Raw genomic sequence first — 25,193 nt, 5'->3', positions numbered from 1 at the left:
TATCACACAGCACAATGCCACAGATGTCGCAAGATTTGAGGGAGCGTGCAATTGGCATGCTGACAGCAGGAATGTCAACCAGAGCTGTTGCTCGTGTATTGAATGTTCATTTCTCTACCATAAGCCATCTCCAAAGGCGTTTCAGAGAATTTGGCAGTACATCCAACCAGCCTCACAACCGCAGACCACGTGTAACCACACCAGTCCAGGACCTCCACATCCAACATGTTCACCTCCAAGATCGTCTGAGACCAGCCACTCGGACAGCTGCTGAAACAATCGGTTTGCATAACCAAAGGAATTCTGCACAAACTGTCAGAAACCGTCTCAGGGAAGCTCATCTGCATGCTCGTCGTCCTCATCGGGGTCTCGACCTGACTCCAGTTCGTCGTCGTAACCGACTTGAGTGGGCAAATGCTCACATTCACTGGTGTTTGGCACGTTGGAGAGGTGTTCTCTTCACGGATGATGCGAAGGAGATGTGTTGCACTGCATGAGGCAAATGGTGGTCACACCAGATACTGACTGGTATCCCCCCCAATAAAACAAAACTGCACCTTTCAGAGTGGCCTTTTATTGTGGGCAGTCTAAGGCACACCTGTGCACTAATCATGGTGTCTAATCAGCATCTTGATATGGCACACCTGTGAGGTGGGATGGATTATCTCAGCAAAGGAGAAGTGCTCACTATCACAGATTTAGACTGGTTTGTGAACAATATTTGAGGGAAATGGTGATATTGTGTATGTGGAAAAAGTTTTAGATCTTTGAGTTCATCTCATACAAAATGGGAGCAAAACCAAAAGTGTTGCGTTTATATTTTTGTTGAGTATAGGTCAAGTGGTGGAGTGTGAACAAGACCTGCTCAACAATTAAGGCCATTACACATGAATCCTGAATATGCCTCCATCTCGCAGTATGGCTAACACTATGACTAACCAGCTAAATTTGGTTTGTGTGTTTGGTTAATGCAGGGGGTCCCGTTCCTGGTCCTTGGGGCCCAACGTATTGCACATTTTCCATTTGTCCCTGAACTAATCAAAGCAGATCAGCTCAGCGAGGTGTGTTCAGCTAATCAACAGCTGAATGAGCTTATCTTCTCTGATTAGCTAAGGGAGAAATGGAAACTATTTGGGTCCTGAGGACCAAGATTTTTGTTGACTGGGCAGATGGTTTTTATAATGGTGGCTTGGGTGTGGGTATTAAAATATATAACCATCACATCGGCTGAGTAACCGCTGCACCGCCAGTGAGGCTAATGTCACCAAGCTACTGAGTAATTAGTACTAACCTGGTGCTGATGTACACACTAAAAATACTAAAATTTACTCAGTGGAATCACTGGAGCAGCAATATCTTTGATGGCCCATTAGTAGAATTAACCACACAACAAGCCATATCAACACTGATATGCATAATAAAATACACAGAAGGGACAAACTCTCCATGCAAACAAATGCTCTGGTCTTACCATCACCATGTCTCCAGTGAGAGAGTTGGCCAGGTCAGTTACTGAGGAGTGGCCATCAGCATCAGAGTGTTGGCCCTTGGGGCTATTAACTGGCTTGTTGCCCCTGTAGACAAAAATGGAAGGTTGACCCAGATGACAATAAGTGGAGAAAGAGAGAATGTCTGAAGGAGTCCACCTCCACCTGCTTGGCGCATGAAATGTCCTATCTGAAATAACCGACTGAGTCCCAGTTTGCTTTGGATAGATGTCACTTCACAGTCGATTGTGCTTTTTGTAACTGGTGTGAATGAAGCCAATTGAATCTGCCAGAGATGCCACAGATTAACAGTGGGCACGAAAACTGAGGACATTTGATGTAATGAGTTGTGTTTGATGAAACTTGGAACCTGAGATGACTAAACATATGTTCAACACAGCAAACATCCACAAGAAAGTTACCTCCACCGAGGAAGGAAACATTTTTAGATAGAACACAAAACAGAAGTGAGCAATTAAAAATGATGGAAACCATTTAAGTGCATCCGTCCCCTACAGTTTTCAGTCCCTCTTCATAAAGACAAACAAGACAGGCATAAATAAGAAAAGGAACAGCCACACGGCACAACTATACACACGGTACACAAACATTTAGAGGACTTTTAACAAGACAGCCAACATCACCAGTATTTTTGTGTTTAAATCGCTCACTTATTTAGAATCTGCATTACAAACAGAAAGAAAAAAAAACATATAATGTTAAGTTGGAACAAACAGTCTTGGACAAAAGAACAAAAGTTCATACATCATGAAAACAAGGAAATTCAAGGAAAGGCCAATTTAAATGAGAAATTTTTAAATGAGAGTAATTATAATGAAAAGAAGAAAATATGAAAAATGAAAAAGGTACAATGTGAACATCCTAGCCAATGTTAATGTGACACACTGGACTCGCCATAGATGATTGATCAAGGCACATAAATATACTGAAACACTGTGAGGCCAAAAAAGACACACACGGAGAGAGAGAAGAGAACAGAGAGAAAGAACGTCAAAGACACACAGAGGACGCTGACATTAGACACACAACGGACGGAAATCATAAAGACTGTTGAGAAAAAGGGTTTAACAAGGGATGTAAGAAATAGAAAACAAATTAGTATCTGTATTAGAAGAAAGAGTAAGTATTAATAACATGAACAGTGAAGTTACAAAAAATAAACCAAAAAGAGCAGCACATTAGAGAGAAAAACAGAGCTGCAAGAAAAGATAGGGATGGCTGAAGGAAAGCCTGGAAACACAAGAGAGGCTTAGTTTGGTCAGTCTGATAAGTATCAATGAATAAGAGACAAAAAAATACAAAAGAAATGAAATAAAAATAAAACAAAATAGGAGTTACACACACAGTATCTGAAAAAGGAGACAAAGGAGAAAATGTGCTAAAGAGAGAAAGAGCACAGAGAGGAAAAGGAAGACAATAAATACAATTCATCACCAGAGAAGGAGAGCAAGAACAATTGTTCTTTATGAAGGGAGGTCAAAATAAATCATGAGATTCAGTATGAAAGAAGAATAAAGCTAAAATACACTATTCCAAAAAAAATAAAAAAATAAAAAAAATAAAAAATTAAAATAAAAAGTACCACACACACATACAGACACAGACAAAGTCAGAACAGAGGCTATGCACATTTAGAGTGTTACAAAAGAGGACATTTTTAGAGATTGTCTACGCATGAGTTAAAAATAATATAATCTCACAGATTCTCCAACTGTTTAGCAACACTCTAAAAGTGTGGGACACAGGGGTCGAAGCACGTGTCTGGCATTGGCTACATGTGCATATATAAAAGATATGCAAGTAGTTGTCACTCTGGGAGTGAAGGCAATGCCCTGAACAGGCAGAAAACAAGGAGCCCATAGGAAGTCTGTCTGTCTGGCCAGCATCGGAATAGGTTTGACACTTTTTTTCTTTTTTTGGTCGGGAGCGCTCTATTCTGCAAATTGCATGAAAAATTGATGTAATGTCTATATTTCTGGAGGAGGACAAGAACATAACCGGAAGAAAATGTACTGACAAATAGACAGACAGAAAAAAAAGGCCAGCAAAAATAAAATAAAATAAAATAAAAAACACAAGCAAACAGACGATCACTTGAATCAGCAAAGGAACTGGAGCGAGACGGGGAGGAAGGAGGGATGTTAACCATTTTGAGCAGGGAGAGGGTGTTTCATGCAGCTGCCGAGGGAGGTAATTGCAACGGCAGGGGCCTATATATGTTGCACAGGCTCGAAACTGCAGGCGGGGAGTTTGAGAGGCGAGGAAAAACACTGACTGACTTAGGGGCTCAAGTAAAGTAAGGCACCTCCCTCCTCCTCCACCTCCCGAGCATTGATGGGGAGTGAACATCTTCAATTATTCATTCTCCTTCATGCTTCATTCAGGGGTTCAGTGCAGGTGTAAGAGCTTGTGCAGTTGGGTTGGGGAAGGGGGGCAGGGGGTCAGCTCCGTTCTACAGCACCTGAGGTGGTCTTCTGGTTCAGCGCTGCTTCCATAATCTTTAATGCCACGTTCACACCAGATGCCACCCTACGCCACAAATTCGCGTCCCTTGCCTGGCGATTTACGCGCCACCATCGCCTGGTGTGTCGCTCTGCTTTTGCTGCGAAAATTCGCCCCAATGCGTCATCAAATAGGAGGAGCTTCCATTCCACTCACCATCAAGTCAACATGACGGACCTTGATCACACGGAGCAAGTTGCTGTGCTCTATTTGTTGTGGAAAGCTGACAAACGTTGCCAGTGACGCCGTCCCTGGGTTCACAACATCCTCGTGAGACATTCTAAATTCAGGGAGTTTCATCATTTGCTGCAGGAGCGGTGTCTGGATGACAGCCACTTTCAGCAGTACTTCCGCCTCTCCAGGACCCAGTTTGAGGACCTCCTGTCCCGTTTGCGTGCGCACACGTGAACAGTTAAAAAAAAATGGCTGCTGCTGCAGTTCCTCGCTCTCCCCTCAACTCTGTCATAATTGTGTTATAAACCAGTCACCACTTGTTCTATTATACATTTGTGTAGTTAATAAAATTATCTTCACAGATGATTCGTTCACGCGCACATGTGAACAAAGGAAAAAAAACTGGCTGCTGCTGCAGTTCCTCCCTGCCCTCAAACTCTGTCATAATTGTCAAGGACAAATCAAGAAAAAAAGGACAAATAAAAAAAAGGACAAATCAAGGACAAAAGGGTCCTGGCTGCCAGAGACAGGACATGTCCACATCAAGTATAAACTCCAGACATCTCCATGTCACTACATATCCAGTCCCTGATTGGTCATCGCGACGTGACAAGACGAAAAAGTTCAGATTTTTCAATTTAGGGAAGAGGGCGACGCGATGCAATGCAATATCATGTTAATCCCTCAAAATCACTTTATTCGCGTCGCTTTATTTGCGTCCATCCTGTCGCATTGCGTGGCTTGGACTTTTGTGGCGCCACAACGCGTTCTTCCATAGGGATTACATGGCAACCTCTCGCTGCCGTCGCTCGCAGGGTGTCCGGTGTGAACGCAGCATTAGAATATAGCAAATGCAGCAGCTCCTCTGCTATACATCAAGCATCTAAAATAACTCACTCACTCACTCATCTTCAACCACTTACTTCAATTAAGGGTCATGGGGGCTGGAGTGTATCCCAGCAGTCATGGGGCGTGAGGCGTGGTCCACCCTGGACAGGACACCCGTCTGCCGCAGGGCCACACAAACACATTAACACCCACACACACACCTATGGTCAATTTAAAGTTTCCAGTCCACCTAACCTGTGTGTCTTTGGATGTGGGAGGAAGCCGGAGCACCCGGAGAGAACCCACAGAAACACAGGGAGAACATGCAAACTCCACACAGAAAGGCCACAGGTGGGAATTGATCCCATGACCCCCTTGCTGTGAGGCAACAGTGCTAACCACTAAGCCACATTGCTGCCCCTAAAACAACTCATCTGCCTTTATTTAAATTCCAGAAATGACAGCGAGAGAGATATTAATTGTGGCAGATGGAAACAGTGCAACTGCTACGTTTTTCTGCCAGTGCTTCTTCCTCCATCAGACTCCTTGGGGGGTTGATGTGGAAATTGATGCTTTTCAGCCCGCAGTTGCCTACAGTGTCCAACGGGAGGCAGAGTCGACTTCTGATCAGGATCTCGGAGAAAGTGGGCTGTTGGCATAGCAACGGCTCTAGTAACATAGACCATACATACACTCAACAAAAATATAAACGCAACACTTTTGGTTTTGTTCCCATTTTGTAAAAGATCTAAAACTTTTTCCACATACACAATATCACCATTTCCCTCAAATATTGTTCACAAACCAGTCTAAATCTGTGATAGTGAGCACTTCTCCTTTGCTGAGATAATCCATCCCACCTCACAGGTGTGCCATATCAAGATGCTGATTAGACACCATGATTAGTGCACAGGTGTGCCTTAGACTGTCCACAATAAAAGGCCACTCTGAAAGGTGCAGTTTTATCACACAGCACAATGCCACAGATGTTGCAAGATTTGAGGGAGCGTGCAATTGGCATGCTGACAGCAGGAACGTCGACCAGAGCTGTTGCTCGTGTATTGAATGTTCATTTCTCTACCATAAGCCGTCTCCAAAGGCGTTTCAGAGAATTTGGCAGTACATCCAACCAGCCTCACAACCGCAGACCACGTGTAACCACACCAGCCCAGGACCTCCACATCCAGCATGTTCACTTCCAAGATCGTCTGAGACCAGCCACTCGGACAGCTGCTGAAACAATCGGTTTGCATAACCAAAGAATTTCTGCACAAACTGTCAGAAACCGTCTCAGGGAAGCTCATCTGCATGCTCGTCGTCCTTATCGGGGTCTCGACCTGACTCCAGTTCGTCGTTGTAACCGACTTGAGTGGGCAAATGCTCACATTCGCTGGCGTTTGGCATGTTGGAGAGGTGTTCTCTTCACGGATGAATCCCGGTTCACACTGTCCAGGGCAGATGGCAGACAGCGTGTGTGGCGTCGTGTGGGTGAGCGGTTTTCTGATGTCAATGTTGTGGATCGAGTGGCCCATGGTGGCGGTGGGGTTATGGTATGGGCAGGCGTCTGTTATGGACGAAGAACATAGGTGCATTTTATTGATGGCATTTTGAATGCACAGAGATACCGTGACGAGATCCTGAGGCCCATTGTTGTGCCATACATCCAAGAACATCACCTCATGTTGCAGCAGGATAATGCACGGCCCCATGTTGCAAGGATCTGTACACAATTCTTGGAAGCTGAAAATGTCCCAGTTCTTGCATGGCCGGCATACTCAACGGACATGTCACCCACTGAGCATGTTTGGGATGCTCTGGACCGGCGTATACGACAGCGTGTACCAGTTCCTGCCAATATCCAGCAACTTTGCACAGCCATTGAAGAGGAGTGGACCAACATTCCACAGGCCACAATTGACAACCTGATCAACTCTATGCGAAGGAGATGTGTTGCACTGCATGAGGCAAATGGTGGTCACACCAGATACTGACTGGTATCCCCCCCAATAAAACAAAACTGCACCTTTCAGAGTGGCCTTTTATTGTGGACAGTCTACGGCACACCTGTGCACTAATCATGGTGTCTAATCAGCATCTTGGTATGACACACCTGTGAGGTGGGATGGATTATCTCAGCAAAGGAGAAGTGCTCACTATCACAGATTTAGTCTGGTTTGTGGACAATATTTGAGGGAAATGGTGATATTGTGTATGTGGAAAAAGTTTTAGATCTTTGAGTTCATCTCATACAAAACGGGAGCAAAACCAAAAGTGTTGCGTTTATATTTTTGTTGAGTATATGTGGGATTGGGGAGCGGGGTGTGAGAGACAAGAGTCTGCTGGGAATGGGATCAAGAAAACAAAAGTGCGCTTGGAAAGGAGTGGGGGAGGGGGGGTGCATCAAACAGGCAAACACTGACAACAAAGATTTTAGGATATATGACAGGTACGGGTGAGAGCCTCGCAGACACACACTCACATTCACGTGAACACACATATGGAGACAGGCGGGGCCACTTTGGGGTTCACCCTCCTGTGATACTATCCTGTTTCGTTACCTGACGGAGGGCCAGCAGCTTGTAGTGGGGCAAAGTAGGGGTGGGGGGGTGATGACGCTCCACTTGGAGGCTGGAGAGAGACGCGAGAAAGAAAGCCCAACCCTGCCCTCTTTTTTCATGAACTTCCCACCCCTCCGTGCACACACACACACACACACACACACACACACACACACACACACACACACACACACACACACACACACACACACACACACACACACACACACTCACCTGCTCACATAAATCCTGTTCCACATGACCCACATGTACATGCACACTCCAGCGTTCCCTCCTACTTCACCTCTCAGTGTGCAACTATGATTCTTCCGTGACACATGAATATGGATGCTTTCACTGCTAACTAATTACCTCCTGGGCGCCGCCACGGGAAATAAATCTAAAAAAGCGTCATTTGCTGAAATCTCACTTCAGGCAGAGCAACAGGGAAAGTGCTAAACACTGCAGCTTCTTTCACTGAACTCTGAATGGAAAAAAAAATAACCTATTCAATGAGTGCTGAACGCTGCTTCCTGCTCTCTGTAAGTGACTTTTTTTTAAAGTTATATTTCATTGACTCCACAAAATGTTTCTGACCTACTACATCATCTACTTCACTTAGTTTACTTGGTGCATTTCTGGCCACAGTAAAATATTGCAAACAGAATCCAAAAGAGGGGCTTATTATCCCCCATTTCTGCACCATTTCTCACTGGGCTCCCAATCCTCCCTACAATTTATTGCTTTTCTCTGCAGGCTAAAATCAAACAACTAAAATATCATTGTAGGATATTACACCAAGGCGAAATTATCAAAACCTTTTAGTCGCCCAAATGTTTTGGAACTCCATTAAATTGGAGATTGCCTCAGAGGTGGAGGCTGCTGCAGAAGCGCCGCCATCCATCTATCCAGATGCATGAGCTGAGCGTGTTTACCTGCCGGCTAGAGTGATGCCCTTAGCCACACATTACGCATGGATGTGCACAACACGATAAAGCACTCCCTCCTGCTACTCTCCTGGATGGAAAATGGCTTTGCACTCTGAAGTTTCCCCTCATCCTCCTCTGATATATAGCTCTACGATCATGCAGATGCACTCTCCTTCCCTCCGCTGCTCTTTGTGATTTCTTTTTCTGCATTAGCGTTATCTGCCTCCCTCTCTGTTAATGTGGAGCCGAGCCTGTCTGCTGTGCTGTGTGGCCACAGGAAGCCTGAGCCTGTGGGGCAGCCTTAACCGGAGCCCCTGAAGACGCTGTTGATTAGTCTGGTTTGTAAAGCCCCACTCACAGGAGGAGCAGTGTGCCAACTTGCAGGGCAGAGTGTAATCAATTTACATGTTTATGTGCAAGCATACATTTACTCTGCCTAATAATATCTGATAGCATGATCGGGGTTTTTTTTTTCTTTCTTTTTTTTTTTTTTTGCTACAACACTTTGACTTTCTATCTTTACATTTAATCATTGCACAGTTGCCCATGTGAGCTTCTTTATTTATTCAGTTAGTTCATTCTGAGCAGAAACTATATTTGAAAGTTTTTGGTTTTAGGTTCCACCCCAAAAAAATTATCATTACTGAATGGGTTAGAGCCAAAACAAATGACAGTTTACATTAATCATGAATCTTTCCAGTATTTCAAACATGAGTATTGATAAGCTGTATTTTGCTGTATAATCCATCACTAACGCCTAACTTAAACTCGCTATTTTTAACATTTGGCACAAACCAGATGACCTTCCTGACATAACTCCATATTACATGGAGAACGGGAACAGGGGGGTTTTGAAGCAGCAACCTTCTGTTTTGGAAGCAGGTACACTAACCACTTGGCCACCACACTGTCCTTGGCCCAGTAAACATATATATGGGGGATATTTACAAAATACAATGGCTATGGCGAGCAATTTCATTTGGTCACATGATCTTTGACCCTGCATGGCCTTGATAAGGCAAACTAATTGAGAATGCCTATATTAAGTAATGGGTTACAGATAACACCCATGGTGACAATGAAACACTAATGTGAAGCCATAAATGACCTTTTCTTTTGGATACATGGTTTTTGACATTTGGTAACCATGGAAGGTCAAACTACAGGTCGTAAGTGTTTAACTCAAACATTTTGGAGCCAATATGATTGAACATGCTGGAAGGGTTTTGTTTTAGTCACAGATAAAGTGATTCAATTCAATTTTGGACAAAATATCAAATTTCAAGGCCACACAGAAGCATATATTATTGTATCGCTGAATCAAAAAGAAATAATTTGCATGAATCAGTGTCACATTTAACTTGCAAGTGCCCATTCATGTTCTGTCTTTAATGCTCAGCACACTTTATCTAACATTATAGGATATGCTTTTATTTTTGCAATTTATGTGGTTGTTGTTTTTAAATCCTGGCAAATTTTTTTCTAAGATTTTTACAGAGTACTGTACATGCTATTCTAAATCTATGAATTTCAACCATCTAAACAATCTGTGTTAATAACTGTGCTAACTGACAATCGTTTGTTGAGGTGTTCCTGAGCTCACACGGTAAGATCCTTTATACAATGATGTCGGTTTTTAATGCAGTGCCGCCTGAGGGATCGAAGGTCACGGGCATTCAATGTTGGTTTTCGGTCTTACTGCTTATATGTAGAAAGTTCTCCAGATTCTCTGAATCTTCTAAATATATTATGGACTGTAGATGATGGAATCTCCAAATTCCATGCAACTGAACATTGTAAAACATTGTTCTTAAACTGTTGCACTATTTTTTCACGCAGTTCACAAAATGGTGATCATTGCCCCATCATTGCTTGTGAACGGTTGAGCCTTTCGGGATGCTCCTTTTATACCCAAACATTACACTCACCTGTTTCCAATTAACCTGTGGAATGTTCCAAACAGGTGTTCTTTGAGCATTCATCAACTTTCCCAGTCTTTTGTTGCCCCTGTCCCAGCTTTTTTGAAATATATTGCAGTTGTCTTTGTGGTGAATTCAATTGAATATAGGTTGAAGAGGATTTGCAAATGATAAATAAATGGTAAATGGAATGCATTTATATAGCCCTTTTCCATCTGCATCAGACGTTCAAAGCGCTTTACAATTATACCTCACATTCTCCCGATGTCAGGGTGCTGCCATACAAGGCACTCACTATACACTGGGAGCAATAGGGGATTAAAGATCTTAGTGATTTTCCAGTCAGGTGGGGATTTGAACCGAGGATCTTCTGGTCTCAAGCCCAACACCTTAACCATTAGACCATCACCTCCCCCAAATCATTTTATTCTGTTTTAATGTATTTCACACAACATCCCAACTTCATTGGAATTGGGGTTGTACATCTATATTTAGTAATTTGTGTAAGATGTATTGTGAAATAGGAAAGCACGCCACTGGCGTACATAAAATAATGTAACACGCATGGATGAATAATTGAAAGGCCACAGGCAAGTAGAATGAATGTTAATGTACCACAGGAATACATCCCACCCTCTTTCTCCTGAACCTCCATCCTCATTGGGTAGCCTGCCTGCTGCTCAGAGAGTGATCTAGATTCAAAGCTCTCGGGACTCTGGCTTCTCTTTATAGCAACACTGGGGGAGAGCTTAAGGCATCACTGAATCTCAACAGAAATGTATGAGTGAAGACCAATGAGGCATCAACAAGCCGCTGTAACATCCTAATTAAGCTTTCTAAGATCCACAACCTATGTATATCTGGGATACAAACAACTCAGCATGTCTGGGGCCCCACAAATCACAGCAACAAATAATACTGCAATCCAAACAAGGCCCACAGACCAGCAATGTCCATAAAAGGTATAACTTCAGTTTAAAAGCCTTTGTCATTGTCCAACAGTCACAAGGTCACTTGCTTCATTTGACAGACAAATTTGTACATTGAATCCTTTCCACAAGTGCAATAAAATCCAAGTCATTATCATTTATACCCTACCAGTCATCATAGTCCCTCCTGGAATAACAAGTGGGCCAAAGAAAGAGAAACGTGCCACAGATGTCAACATACGCAACAAAACATACACAATGAACAGAAGGTTCCACCCAAAGTCTAGCATTCTGAGAATGTACAATCAAGTCAAAAGAGAAGGGCCGGGGGTGAAGTGTCAAAAGCCACTATCCAAGATGAGATAAGAACCATCCAAGAGTACATCAAGAAGGTGGCACCCAGATATAAGTCACTAAATGAGTACCTCAAAAGACAAAAGGCAGAGGCTGGTGAAGATTAAGAGGATGCACGGACGCCTGACGTCTCTGTGGGATGTACCACCACCAGACAGCGGGGGTGGCTGACATCAAGAAATCACATCAATAGCTAGCAAGTGCTGGGCTGAAGGACAGCACAGAGGCTCTGATCATGGCAGCACAAGAACAGGCCTTGAGGTCCAGGACCAGGGGTCAATCATAGCAGACAGAACACAAGGTCCAGGCTGTGCAAAGATGCCCCTGAGAGGCACAAACAAGTAGTTGGGATAGAGTACACTAACATCTGTACCACATACCCACTGAAAGTACCAAATTCCAAGTGGACAACACCACCAAAGGTGGATGAGAAGTTCCAGGCAGACAGGTGATGGCTGACCAACCAGACATAATGGTGCCTGTCAGGGAGCAGACAAGGGCAGTTGTGGAAAATGTTGCAATTCCAACTGATAGTAACATAAAAAAAGAGCATGAGAAGATGAACAAGGACCAGGGGCTGAACGAAGAACTAGAAAAGATGCGAAAGGTAAAGGCCACAGTGGTACCCGTGGTAGTAGCAGCTCTTATGTAATACCCAAACTGGGAGAATGGCTCCAGCAGATCCCAGGAGCAACATCTGAGGTCTCTGTCCAGAACAGTGCAGTCCAAGGAACAGCAAAGATCTAAGATACTGTGGCCGACCCAAACTCCTTGCCCTCTGGTCAAGGACCAGAGCTAGAGGGAGATAATAACTACAACCACCCCCAAAAAAGGGGCTGAGAAAGGGATGGCTTCCCTCTACAGTGATGTTATACTGCACTCAACATATCATATACCACTGACATATCTCACGCCATATCTAATGCACCTCATCATGTCAGGTTGATTAATGTTCTTTCTTGTTACTAATCAGTTATGTACTGCAACAACTCTTCAAAAATACACCGCTGTCAATCTCAATCTTTCTCACCTTCATCCACAGTGTCCTACAGTTTTATTGTATTCATCAGGGGGAAGAACTGTATCATCCCTCCCTAATCCTGCTCCGTGAAGGTTTAACTGTATACTGCAGGTAACTGATGTGAAAAAATCATCTGCTGCACTGACATAAATTATGAAATATTACACCCGAGTTGGCGAACTGGATATTCAAAGCCGCTGGTCAACTTGTGTTTTAAAGTTAATTTACATGTTTTACAATGGGCCATTTTTTTTCTTTTACATTAACATTTGAGAATCCCATAGATTCTTCACCTTAGTGCCAAAGGTTTAAAGTCAATTGCCAGTTACATCTTGTTTGCATCAGTAGTTCTCAACCTTGCTCCCAGGAACTCAGTTGAGGAAGTGCAGATTTTTCTTATGGCACAAGATTCTGCATTCCAGATTGTGTATCATAAGGCTGAAAAACAGATCATCATATTAATTAAATAAAACTTAATGCAATACAATATGTGCTTCCGGTATATACTGTTGAGAGATTGAGTCTGTATATGGCAGAGGCCAATCAAACCTGTAACTTTGACCGTAATAGTCATATAGATAGATAGATAGATAGATAGATAGATAGATAGATAGATAGATAGATAGATAGATAGATAGATAGATAGATAGATAGATAGATAGATAGATAGATAGATAGATAGATAGATAGATAGATAGATAGATAGATAGATAGATATCTCTCTCTATATATATCTATATATATATATATATAGAGAGAGAGAGAGAGAGAGAGAGAGAGAGAGAGAGAGAGAGAGAGAGAGAGAGAGAGAGAGAGAGAGAGAGAGATCCAATCCATTTAAATAAAGACACTTCCATTTTTGTTTGTTTATTATCTTTTGGGTTCTTATTACAATTATTTTAATTTGTTCATTTTTAAGTATTTTTTTGTTGTTTGTTTGTTTTACACTTTGGGGTTTGCCACCAAACATCAAACTGTTTTTGGAAAGCTCCTTCCATGAATAATACTGTAAGTAGAAAGCCATTGTTTGGGTTTTTCTTTAAGCTATGAGCGCACTGACTTATGAGTCATATTGTATATCAAAGTGAAAATGAGCCAAAAGCATCTTTACGCCCAGTCTACCCACACCCGACTAGTTATACATCAGCTGTGGACTGGATGAACACATCTAATTAGATAATCACCTGTGTGTAGACCAGGAAGAAATGGAAAATGTGCAATGCTTCAGGTGCCCAGCAGCAGGACTGAGATCCACATATTTTTTTTATTTCACATCTTCTGGAGCACACGTGAAGCATGCAGACATGAAGATGAATGATGGCCAGATGAAGGACACGTTTGACGTAATGGCACAGAATGTTAGGATATGGTCAAAGCGGGAGTGTGGCGAGTTAAAAAAAAAAAGAGCAAATGAAAACACAACTCTGGTCTCCCGTTCAGGGCAGCCTCGAGAGCCCCATTTACAGTGAGCTGTGTGCCAAGACTGTGATTGATTAAATCATGGTCAGACATCTGTGAAGTCAGCACCAGCACCACGGGGAGCGATACACTCCCAGCAAGCTTACACCTTTCATTTTTCAAACACTGCATACTTAAAACACTCATCTGCACATCTAAATTTAGCTTCCAATTAAAGTGTGGCTAAATCACTCATTACACATTTGAATATATTATTTGCCATTTGGCACGTGGCTTAAGTGGAATTAGTTTTCATCTCAAGAGAAAGTTAGCTGGAGGTTTGTTGTGTTGTATAATCAATTTATTTCTTTAATTTGTAGCTCTGTTTTGCTCCACTTAAAGAAGTACAATTGTGTGAAGGTCTTTTAATCTACAGTATACAGTCAAATACAGTTGTGGTTTTGTGTTCAATATCCTCAAAATCCCATAACTCTATGTCTTTGCATGTTAAAACTAACCCCCATAAACAAACCAAATGCCTGAAGCAGCTCCTTTTAGATTTCTGTGACATATGTCACAGAGACCCACATTCAGATTAATGAGATACACCCATTGAGTGATCTATGCTCTGTGCAAAACACCAACGCAGTCTGGAAGACGAGCAGAGAAAAACCCTCCATACCAATGGGTGAAGAAGCATTTAAAGCATCAGCAACACAAACAGATTGTTTCTTCAGCACCTGAAAATGGGTTGTTTTTTAAATTCATCACAGCAGTGTCAATAGTTTGTTACATTTTGAGTCCCAAACTTTAAGAAATTATTTTAAAACACCTGCTGAGGATCCTGCCACTGGAATGACTTTGTGTCATATGAGCAGTTACTGAGGGACAGTCAGAAAAGGAGTGTCGCTTGCATTGTGAAGGAACATCAACTATGTTATTTTGGTCATGTGGTGCGTTTGCACAATCCAGCATGCAGCTGCCTCGGTGCTCAGGTCACAGTGGGTGCAGCAGACAGATTCAGTCAGTGATGGAGTGGTTCTCTGCCTGTGTAGTTGCCATCCAGGACCCAAGGCGGGTCCATGGTGTGGTGGATAGAGCGACAGCAGTGCATGCTCCCAGATTTATTTGGACTTGCTGAGCCATATATGCTTCAATAAAACTGCTTTCACGGAGTTCTCTGGAGAACTCAAAATTTGTAAAATCCAGATACAAAGTACACAGCAAGGGCCCTATCTTGATTATCCACAGTGCCCAGTGTAAAGCACTCAGCACAAGTGCAGTTGGAGCATCTCCAACTCCACTTTGCTATTGTTACAATCTGACCAAAAAGTAAGGTGCTGGACACAAAGGGGTCAGTCTCTCACATAATTATGGGTGTGTTTGGGGTGTAGCATGATTTAAACTTATCAAATTGCCACATTGCTATTTTAAAGTGTGGACTCAATTAAGAGGTATTCTGATGAGGAAAGTGATCTGTGTACAAAGCGTGAAAGTGCGATGATCATTTATGGGAGTAGTCACCAATGCTACCTGAGGTGAAGCACCTCATTCCTACAACATCTCCTGAATCTCTATTCACCCTATCTCTTTCATCCCACAGGGCAGAGAGAGCTATCCTGCCCCACCCCACCCATACCACCACTGCACCTGGACCATGCTATAGCCAGCCCACCTCAGTGCTCTATGTGTACAAACCCAGGACAAAAGAAAATGAGTGTAAAATATGGTACACACCAGAGTTATTAAAATTTCAAACTTGTCCATGAGATTTTTCGTCATAATGATTAATGTGGCATGCACAGGATGACTGGAGTTGGACGCTGAGTAAATGAATCTGCAAAATTTATAGAATTAAATTCTCAAAATGACCTTTGAATTCATTTCAGAAATTTTGGGTACTGACACATTCAGTTGAGGACAAATGACCTTCCTATTTTGGGCCACGTTTGTATCTTTTAACATGCAACATAAAATAAAGACAGACAAGCTGCTCAAGTTATGCATTTGAGAAGCCTTGCTACTAAATGTTAGGTCCTAGTGGCCACTGGTATTTGTCATTCATTCATGTTCTATACCCGCATATTCCAATTAAGGGTTGCGCAAGGGCACGACGAGGGACGGTGCTAAACACTAAGCCTGCTTGTATTTCAGTTCAATTCAATTAATTTATATAGTGCCAAATGACAAGATAAGTCATGCCAAGGCGCTTTAGAAGAAGTTATGTCGAACCTTGCCCACTTCCAGACTAAGTACACTGGCAAGAGTGGTGAGAACACACTCCCTCAGGCAGGGATTTTTCCATTAGGGTGGCCATCTGCTTTGGCCATACCAACAATAACACAATAAACAAAACAAATTGAATTGTCATATATGCAAAGACAGAAATGTTGATGCTAAACAACCATTGACATATAGGGTCCTGTAGTTGCAATTGCCACTGTATTGTACTTTTATTTAACTGTTAATTTTGTTTTCAGTTGAGTTTTCTTGTAGTTTAAGGCACCGATGCATATCCCTGTGTGTACAAGTTGAGTGTGTGCACATCATGAACCCTACTGTATGTAAGGCATATTTTACATATTTGCCCAGATCCGAGAAGTTTGCGCCGATTTCCAGAGGACCAGACTAACCTGGCAGTAGAATTTTACGTCTACTATCAGAATTATTCAAGAGCCAAAACTAGAGACTCTGCATCAAGAAGGAACATTTGTACCTTGATAACCGATTGTTTTGTTTTGTTTTTTCATCTATTGTAAAAAACCTTGTAAACTGTTAGAATGGCAGTGGGTCACTTCTCTGACTCTGGTCTACTTGAGGTTTCTTCCTCAAACATGCCAGAGGGAGTTTTTCCTTATCTCTGTTGCCTATGTGCTTGCTGAGGAAGGTTGATAAGGGCATGAAGCAGGAATCGTATGCAAAACATGTAGAATCGTAGCTACTTCTAACGCCTCGTACACCTGTTGCTACAACTATTAGCGCACAACAGTGGCTGAACGACAGAGTGTGTGATGTGCGAACCCACTGAACCCTCTTGCGGCAGGTGTTGGCCAAATTCCAGATAACACGCACAAACATCTAACACTGCTCACATGGTGCTTAGAAAATATGTGGCCATTCACGCTATTAACACGACAACAGTCAGCAGACAATCACTGTCGTGCTGGCAGTGAAATTTGTCTAAGTGCCCCACAAGCGTGACTTTGGTGTGTGCACTGAACTGACAGGAGGTGGGGCCGCTGACAGAAGCGGCTATGAAAATCTGTGGATCTGGACATTCCAGCTGGACAACACGTACTGTGTTTGGACGGGCTTGGACTAACAACTGCCCACTGTGACGCGCGTGTGTCTGCTTGCTGTCATCACGTGGACATAAATAAAAATATATATCGCTGTGGTGATGGGCTGCAGCAAGCACGCACGCGCATTGACGGGGGAAGCCCATTGACAGGCTGCACCCAAGTTGAAATGGACCGTCAGATCATAACACACATCAGGCGATCTGACTGTCACGTCACCCACGTGAGCTCTGTTTCACATGATGCGGTGTCAGTCCTGCAGCACGCCATCCACAAGACACACATGTCGGGCAGGACACGCGCCAGCAGATGTGGACATGATGAGAGCTAACTGCTTCTCATTCATGTCATTTCATGACTGTATGTCTGTGAGCATGGGTCATCTACAGAGGAGCAGACAGATCATATTTATATTGCCCGCTTGATATCAGGGATTCAATATAATGCGGTGTTTTCATATGATGTGTGGTTTTATTTTTTTTTAAATACGTCCATGTCCTTCCTGATATCAGGCAGTTTCCTGCACCTTTCACGTGACAGCAATAGTAGCTCACTAGTAAAGTTTCTGACTGGCAATCAGAGCTTTTGGAAAGTGCAGGTTTGAATCCCGTGGGTGTCACGTATTTTTTATTTTTTTTATTTTCACAGCAGTAGTGTGATGTGGATACACATTGCACTGCTGCACTATTGTTTCTACTGCAATGTTCTATTTTCTGGTTTACTGCAGTCCAGCATTAGGGCTCCCCAATTGGTTCAAAATGCTGCAGCCAGATTTTTGACAGAAAGCAGAAAGTTCGACCACATTACACCCATTTTGGCATCCCTTCACTGGCTTCCTGTCCCAGAGATCAGATTTTAAGGTTCTGCTACTAGTCTATAAAACTGTTCATGGACTGGCACCTCCCTACTTAGCTGACTGAATTAAACCTTACGTACCAGCCCGGGCTTTGTGTTCTCAGAGTGCAGGACTACTTTGTGTCCCTAGGGTGAATAAAAAGTCTGCAGGTCACAGAGCTTTCTCTTATCATGCCCCTGTTCTGTGGAATGATCTCCCTGCATCAATAAAACAGTCAGATTCTGTGGAGACTTTCAAGTCCAGACTTAAGACACACTTATTTTCCCTTTCGTATGGCTAGCATACTGGCATATGTTACTATGCTTTTTACGCTTTTAAATTCATTTTATTAGGAAACGGAGTGTGCCACGGCCTCAACTTTACCTAAATTCTGGGTCTTTTAGTGAAGCTTAGGGCTAGTGGCCAGTGATCACCTTAGTATTTCCTGTTTTTCTTGTTGGTTAATGCTGACAAATTAAACTGTATTTCTTGTCTTTCTGATACCTGATTCTGTTTTTTCTCTCTGTTTAAGGTGCAGCTCCATCCAGAGATGGGTATGGTATTTGTGCTGGAGACCCTGTTGGCCTGTGCACCAACAGAATTTCCTGCATATTCCTTTTGTGAATTGTTCTGTAATTTATGGCCTAAGCAGAGGGTCACCCCTTTGAGTCTGGTCTGCATGAGGTTTCTTCCTCAGAGGGAGTTTTTCCTTACCACTGTTGCTCTGGGGGTTAGTAAGGTTATACCTTACTTGTGTGAAGCGCCTTGAGCCAAGTCTGTTGTGATTTGGTGCTATATAAATGAAAATAAACTGAAAATTGAAATTGTTGTTTCGTGGTGCGCTCATACGAGCTGTTCCGATGGGATTTGCCCTGAGTTGTACATATTTGCACTATGTGTGAAGGGGCCCTAAGGTTAGACCTTACCCGTGTGAAGTGCCTTGAAGCAGCATTGTTGTGATTTGGTGCTATATAAATAAATTAAATTAACAGCAGACCAAGCAACTTATCCCGTACTTTCTTGTCCTCAGCCAAGCCCTCTAACTCTTCCTGGGGAATTCCTCCAGCATATCCTGGGTCTCCTCAAAGTTGGACAGGCCTGGAAAACCTCCCTAGAGAGACAACCAGGGGCATCCTCACTAGATGCCAAACCATATTATCTGGCTCATTTCAATACAAAGAAGCAGTGGCTGTAGTCTGAGTTCCTCCCAGATATTCAAGCATCCCACCCTGTCCCAGAGTGTGAGCTCAGATATCCAACAGAGGAATCTCATTTCCACCGCTTGTCTCCATGACCTTGTTTTTCAGTCACTACCCAAAGCTTATGACCATAGGTGAGGACAGAGGCATAAATCAACTGGTAAATCCAGCGTTTCAACTTCTGGCTCAACTCGTTCTTCACCACAAGGATCTGGTACAGCATCTGCTGGACTTCAGACACACCACCAATCAGTCTACTGATGTCACGCACCAACTTACAGTGAGGAAAATAAGTATTTGAACACCCTGCAATTTTGCAAGTTATCCCACTTAGAAATCATGGAGGGGTCTGAAATTTTCATCTTAGGTGCACGTCCACTGTGAGAGACATAAAAAAAAAAAAAAAAAAAAAAAAATCCGGAAATCACAATGTATGATTTTTTAAATAATTTACTGCTGCAAATAAGTATTTCAACACCTGTGAAAATCAATGTTAATATTTGGTACAGCAGCCTTTGTTTGCAATTACAGAGGTCAAACGTTTCCTGTAGTTCTTGACCAAGTTTTCACACACTGCAGCAGGAATTTTGGTCCACTCCTCCACACAGATCTTCTGCAAATCATTCAGGTTTGGAGTTTCAGCTCCCTCCAAAGATTTTCTATTGAGTTCAGGTCTGGAGACTGGCCAGGCCACTCCAGGACCTTGAAATGCTTCTTACGGAGCCCCTCCTTAGTTGCCCTGGCTGTGTGAGGGAAGGAGGTTGTTTACCAAAATCTCACAATACATGACATCCTCCCTTCAATACGGTGCAGTCATCCTGTCCCCTTTACAGAAGAGCACCTCCAGAGTACGATGTTTCCACCCCTATGCTTCACGGTTGGGATGGTTTTCTTGGGGTTGTTCTCATCCTCTAAACATGGTAAGTGGAGTTGATTCCAAAAAGCTCTATTCTGGTCTCATCTGACCACATGACCTTCACCCAAGCCTCCTCTGGATCATCCAGATGGTCACTGGTGAACTTCAAACGGGCCTGGACATGTGCTGGTTTGACCAGGGGGACCTTGCTGCCCTGTAGGATTTTAAACCATGACAGCATCATGTGTTACTAATGTAATCTTTGTGACTGACCAGGTCCTTCTGTGTAGTTCTGAGCTTTCTCGGAATCATCCTTACCCCACAAAGTGAGATCTTGCATGGAATCCCAGACCGAGGGAGATTGACAGTCATCTTGTGTTTCTTCCACTTTCTAATAAATAATCATAACAGTTGTTGTCTTATACCAAGCTGCTTGCCTGTTGTCCTGTAGTCCATCCCAGCCTTGTGCAGGTCTACAGTTTTGTCCCTGGTGTCCTTAGACAGCTCTTTGGTCTTGGCCACGGTGGACAGGTTGGAGTGTGATTGATTGAGTGTGTGAACAGGTGTCTTTTATACAGGTAACAAGTTCAAACAGGTGCAATTAATACAGGTAAAGAGTGCAGAATAAGAGGACTTCTTAAAGAAAAATTAACAGGTCTGTGAAAGCCAGAATTCTTGCTGGTTGGTAGGTGTTCAAATACTTATTTGCAGCAGTAACATACAAATAAATTATTTTAAAAAATCATACATTATGATATCTGGATTTTTTTTTTTTAGATTATGTCTCTCACAGTGGACATATAGCTAAGATGAAAATTTCAGACCCCTCCATGATTTCTAAGTGGGAGAACTTGCAAAACTGCAGGGTGTTCAAATACTTATTTTCCTCACTGTATATGACCACTCCGCTGTGCAAATAGCCAAATATTCTGTACTCTGTGCAATCGTGTTTTGTTGCCTCGTAATAGAAATGCACCAGTATGGCACCTGATAAATAATTTTTATTCACCTTCAACTGCACCACAGACTAAAACAGTTAAATGTGGTCTATTAAACATTAGGTCTCTCTCTTCTAAGTCCCTGTTAGTAAATGATATAATAACTGATCAACATATTGATTTATTCTGCCTTACAGAAACCTGGTTACAGCAGGATGAATATGTTAGTTTAAATGAGTCAACACCCCCGAGTCACACTAACTGCCAGAATGCTCGTAGCACGGGCCGAGGGGGAGGATTAGCAGCAATCTTCCATTCCAGCTTATTAATTAATCAAAAACCCAGACAGAGCTTTAATTCATTTGAAAGCTTGACTCTTAGTCTTGTCCATCCAAATTGGAAGTCCCAAAAACCAGTTTTATTTGTTATTATCTATCGTCCACCTGGTCGTTACTGTGAGTTTCTCTGTGAATTTTCAGACCTTTTGTCTGACTTAGTGCTTAGCTCAGATAAGATAATTATAGTGCGCGATTTTAACATCCACACAGATGCTGAGAATGACAGCCTCAACACTGCATTTAATCTATTATTAGACTCAACTGGCTTTGCTCAAAATGTAAATGAGTCCACCCACCAGTTTAATCATATCTTAGATCTTGTTCTGACTTATGGTATGGAAATTGAAGACTTAACAGTATTCCCTGAAAACTCCCTTCTGTCTGATCATTTCTTAATAACATTTACATTTACTCTGATGGACTACCCAGCAGTGGGGAATAAGTTTCATTACACTAGAAGTCTTTCAGAAAGCGCTGTAACTAGGTTTAAGGATATGATTCCTTCTTTATGTTCTCTAATGCCATTTACCAACACAGTGCAGAGTAGCTACCTAAACTCTGTAAGTGAGATAGAGTATCTCGTCAATAGTTTTACATCCTCAATGAAGACAACTTTGGATGCTGTAGCTCCTCTGAAAAAGAGAGCTTTAAATCAGAAGTGCCTGACTCCGTGGTATAACTCACAAACTCGCAGCTTAAAGCAGATAACCCGTAAGTTGGAGAGGAAATGGCGTCTCACTAATTTAGAAGATCTTCACTTAGCCTGGAAAAAGAGTCTGTTGCTCTATAAAAAAGCCCTCCGTAAAGCTAGGACATCTTACTACTCATCACTAATTGAAGAAAATAAGAACAACCCCAGGTTTCTTTTCAGCACCGTAGCCAGGCTGACAAAGAGTCAGAGCTCTATTGAGCCGAGTATTCCTTTAACTTTAACTAGTAATGACTTCATGACTTTCTTTGCTAATAAAATTTTAACTATTAGAGAAAAAATTACTCATAACCATCCCAAAGACATATCGTTATCTTTGGCTGCTTTCAGTGATGCCGGTATTTGATTAGACTCTTTCTCTCCAATTGTTCTGTCTGAGTTATTTTCATTAGTTACTTCCTCCAACCCATCAACATGTCTATTAGACCCCATTCCTACCAGGCTGCTCAAGGAAGCCCTACCATTAATTAATGCTTCGATCTTAAATATGATCAATCTGTCTTTATTAGTTGGCTATGTACCACAGGCTTTTAAGGTGGCAGTAATTAAACCATTACTTAAAAAGCCATCACTTGACCCAGCTATCTTAGCTAATTATAGGCCAATCTCCAACCTTCCTTTTCTCTCAAAAATTCTTGAAAGGGTAGTTGTAAAACAGCTAACTGATCATCTGCAGAGGAATGGTCTATTTGAAGAGTTTCAGTCAGGTTTTAGAATTCATCATAGTACAGAAACAGCATTAGTGACGGTTACAAATGATCTTCTTATGGCCTCAGACAGTGGACTCATCTCTGTGCTTGTTCTGTTAGACCTCAGTGCTGCTTTTGATACTGTTGACCATAAACTTTTATTACAGAGATTAGAGCATGCCATAGGTATTAAAGGCACTGCGCTGCGGTGGTTTGAATCATATTTATCTAATAGATTACAATTTGTTCATGTAAATGGGGAATCTTCTTTACAGACTAAGGTTGATTATGGAGTTCCACAAGGTTCTGTGCTAGGACCAATTTTATTCACTTTATACATGTTTCCCTTAGGCAGTATTATTAGACGGCATTGCTTAAATTTTCATTGTTACGCAGATGATACCCAGCTTTATCTATCCATGAAGCCAGAGGACACACACCAATTAGTTAAACTGCAGGATTGTCTTACAGACATAAAGACATGGATGACCTCTAATTTCCTGCTTTTAAACTCAGATAAAACTGAAGTTATTGTACTTGGCCCCACAAATCTTAGAAACATGGTGTCTAACCAGATCCTTACTCTGGATGGCATTACCCTGACCTCTAGTAATACTGTGAGAAATCCTGGAGTCATTTTTGATCAGGATATGTCATTCAATGTGCATATTAAACAAATATGTAGGACTGCTTTTTTGCATTTGCGCAATATCTCTAAAATTAGAAAGGTCTTGTCTCAGAGTGATGCTGAAAAACTAATTCATGCATTTATTTCCTCTAGGCTGGACTATTGTAATTCATTATTATCAGGTTGTCCTAAAAGTTCCCTGAAAAGCCTTCAGTTAATTCAAAATGCTGCAGCTAGAGTGCTAACAGGGACTAGAAGGAGAGAGCATATCTCACCCATATTGGCCTCTCTTCATTGGCTTCCTGTTAATTCTAGAATAGAATTTAAAATTCTTCTTCTTACTTATAAGGTTTTGAATAATCAGGTCCCATCTTATCTTAGGGACCTCATAGTACCATATCACCCCAATAGAGCGCTTCGCTCTCAGACTGCAGGCTTACTTGTAGTTCCTAGGGTTTGTAAGAGTAGAATGGGAGGCACAGCCTTCAGCTTTCAGGCTCCCCTCCTGTGGAACCAGCTCCCAATTCAGATCAGGGAGACAGACACCCTCTCTACTTTTAAGATTAGGCTTAAAACTTTCCTTTTTGCTAAAGCTTATAGTTAGGGCTGGATCAGGTGACCCTGAACCATCCCTTAGTTACGCTGCTATAGACTTAGACTGCTGGGGGGTTCCCATGATGCACTGAGTGTTTCTTTCTCTTTTTGCTCTGTATGCACCACTCTGCATTTAATCATTAGTGATTGATCTCTGCTCCCCTCCACAGCATGTCTTTTTCCTGGTTCTCTCCCTCAGCCCCAACCAGTCCCAGCAGAAGACTGCCCCTCCCTGAGCCTGGTTCTGCTGGAGGTTTCTTCCTGTTAAAAGGGAGTTTTTCCTTCCCACTGTTGCCAAGTGCTTGCTCACAGGGGGTCGTTTTGACCGTTGGGGTTTTTCCGTAATTATTGTATGGCCTTGCCTTACAATATAAGGCGCCTTGGGGCAACTGTTTGTTGTGATTTGGCGCTATATAAATAAAATTGATTTGATTTGATTTGATAGCACCTCATTTTAAGACCAGAACACCCATGGGTGCACAGATATGTGCACATATGTTGGCTAGCACCTGTCAAGATGGCGCCGTTGTATGTGGCCTGCCATCGGCACTCACTTCTTTTAGTGTCGTTTTTATTGTTTTTGCACTTTGTTGCATGGAATGTGTCACCGCTCCTGGTGTATGATCGCCAGCCTCTTATCAGCGTTCGGGCTTCGCTGGAGAATTTCGCTGTTCCTGGCTCGGGCGGACGGCCAGGGACGCAGCTGCCCCCGCCGCCTGTCTTAGCGTCCGTACCGGACTTTCTACGCCGGCCGCTTGGCGTGTTGCCTCGGCGTCTGCGTCGCAGAGGACGCGGGAAGAGAGGAGAAGTCCGTGTTCGGCTCAGAGTGTGCCTGGCTGTTTCCTGCAAACATGCTCCACGACAATTCATAGCCGGATTCTTCACACCATATGACGGCTACGTCGTGCGGCATTCCCTGACTTTTCGCTATCGGTGGCTCCGGCCGGTTGTCCGGGGTGCCGGGTCTCCACTTCCGCGTCGCCGTCCT

General features: G+C 42.7%; 1 protein-coding gene across 5 annotated transcripts in view; it reads right to left on the bottom strand.

Moving 5' to 3' along the window:
- Positions 1-25,193, bottom strand: part of syt7a (synaptotagmin VIIa) — a 325,957-nt gene that overhangs the window by 37,116 nt on the left and 263,648 nt on the right. For all 5 annotated transcript variants that reach the window (XM_034176363.1, XM_034176362.1, XM_034176361.1 and 2 more), the window contains one exon: positions 1,472-1,574. In XM_034176363.1, coding sequence (XP_034032254.1) covers positions 1,472-1,574 — 103 coding nt within the window. The remainder of the gene's footprint in view (positions 1-1,471; positions 1,575-25,193) is intronic.

Source organism: Thalassophryne amazonica, chromosome 8 (assembly GCF_902500255.1).
Source record: "Thalassophryne amazonica chromosome 8, fThaAma1.1, whole genome shotgun sequence".
Taxonomy (NCBI): Eukaryota; Metazoa; Chordata; class Actinopteri; order Batrachoidiformes; family Batrachoididae; genus Thalassophryne; species Thalassophryne amazonica.
Note: the sequence above shows the minus strand (reverse complement) of the source record. Positions and strands in the feature narration are given on the sequence as shown.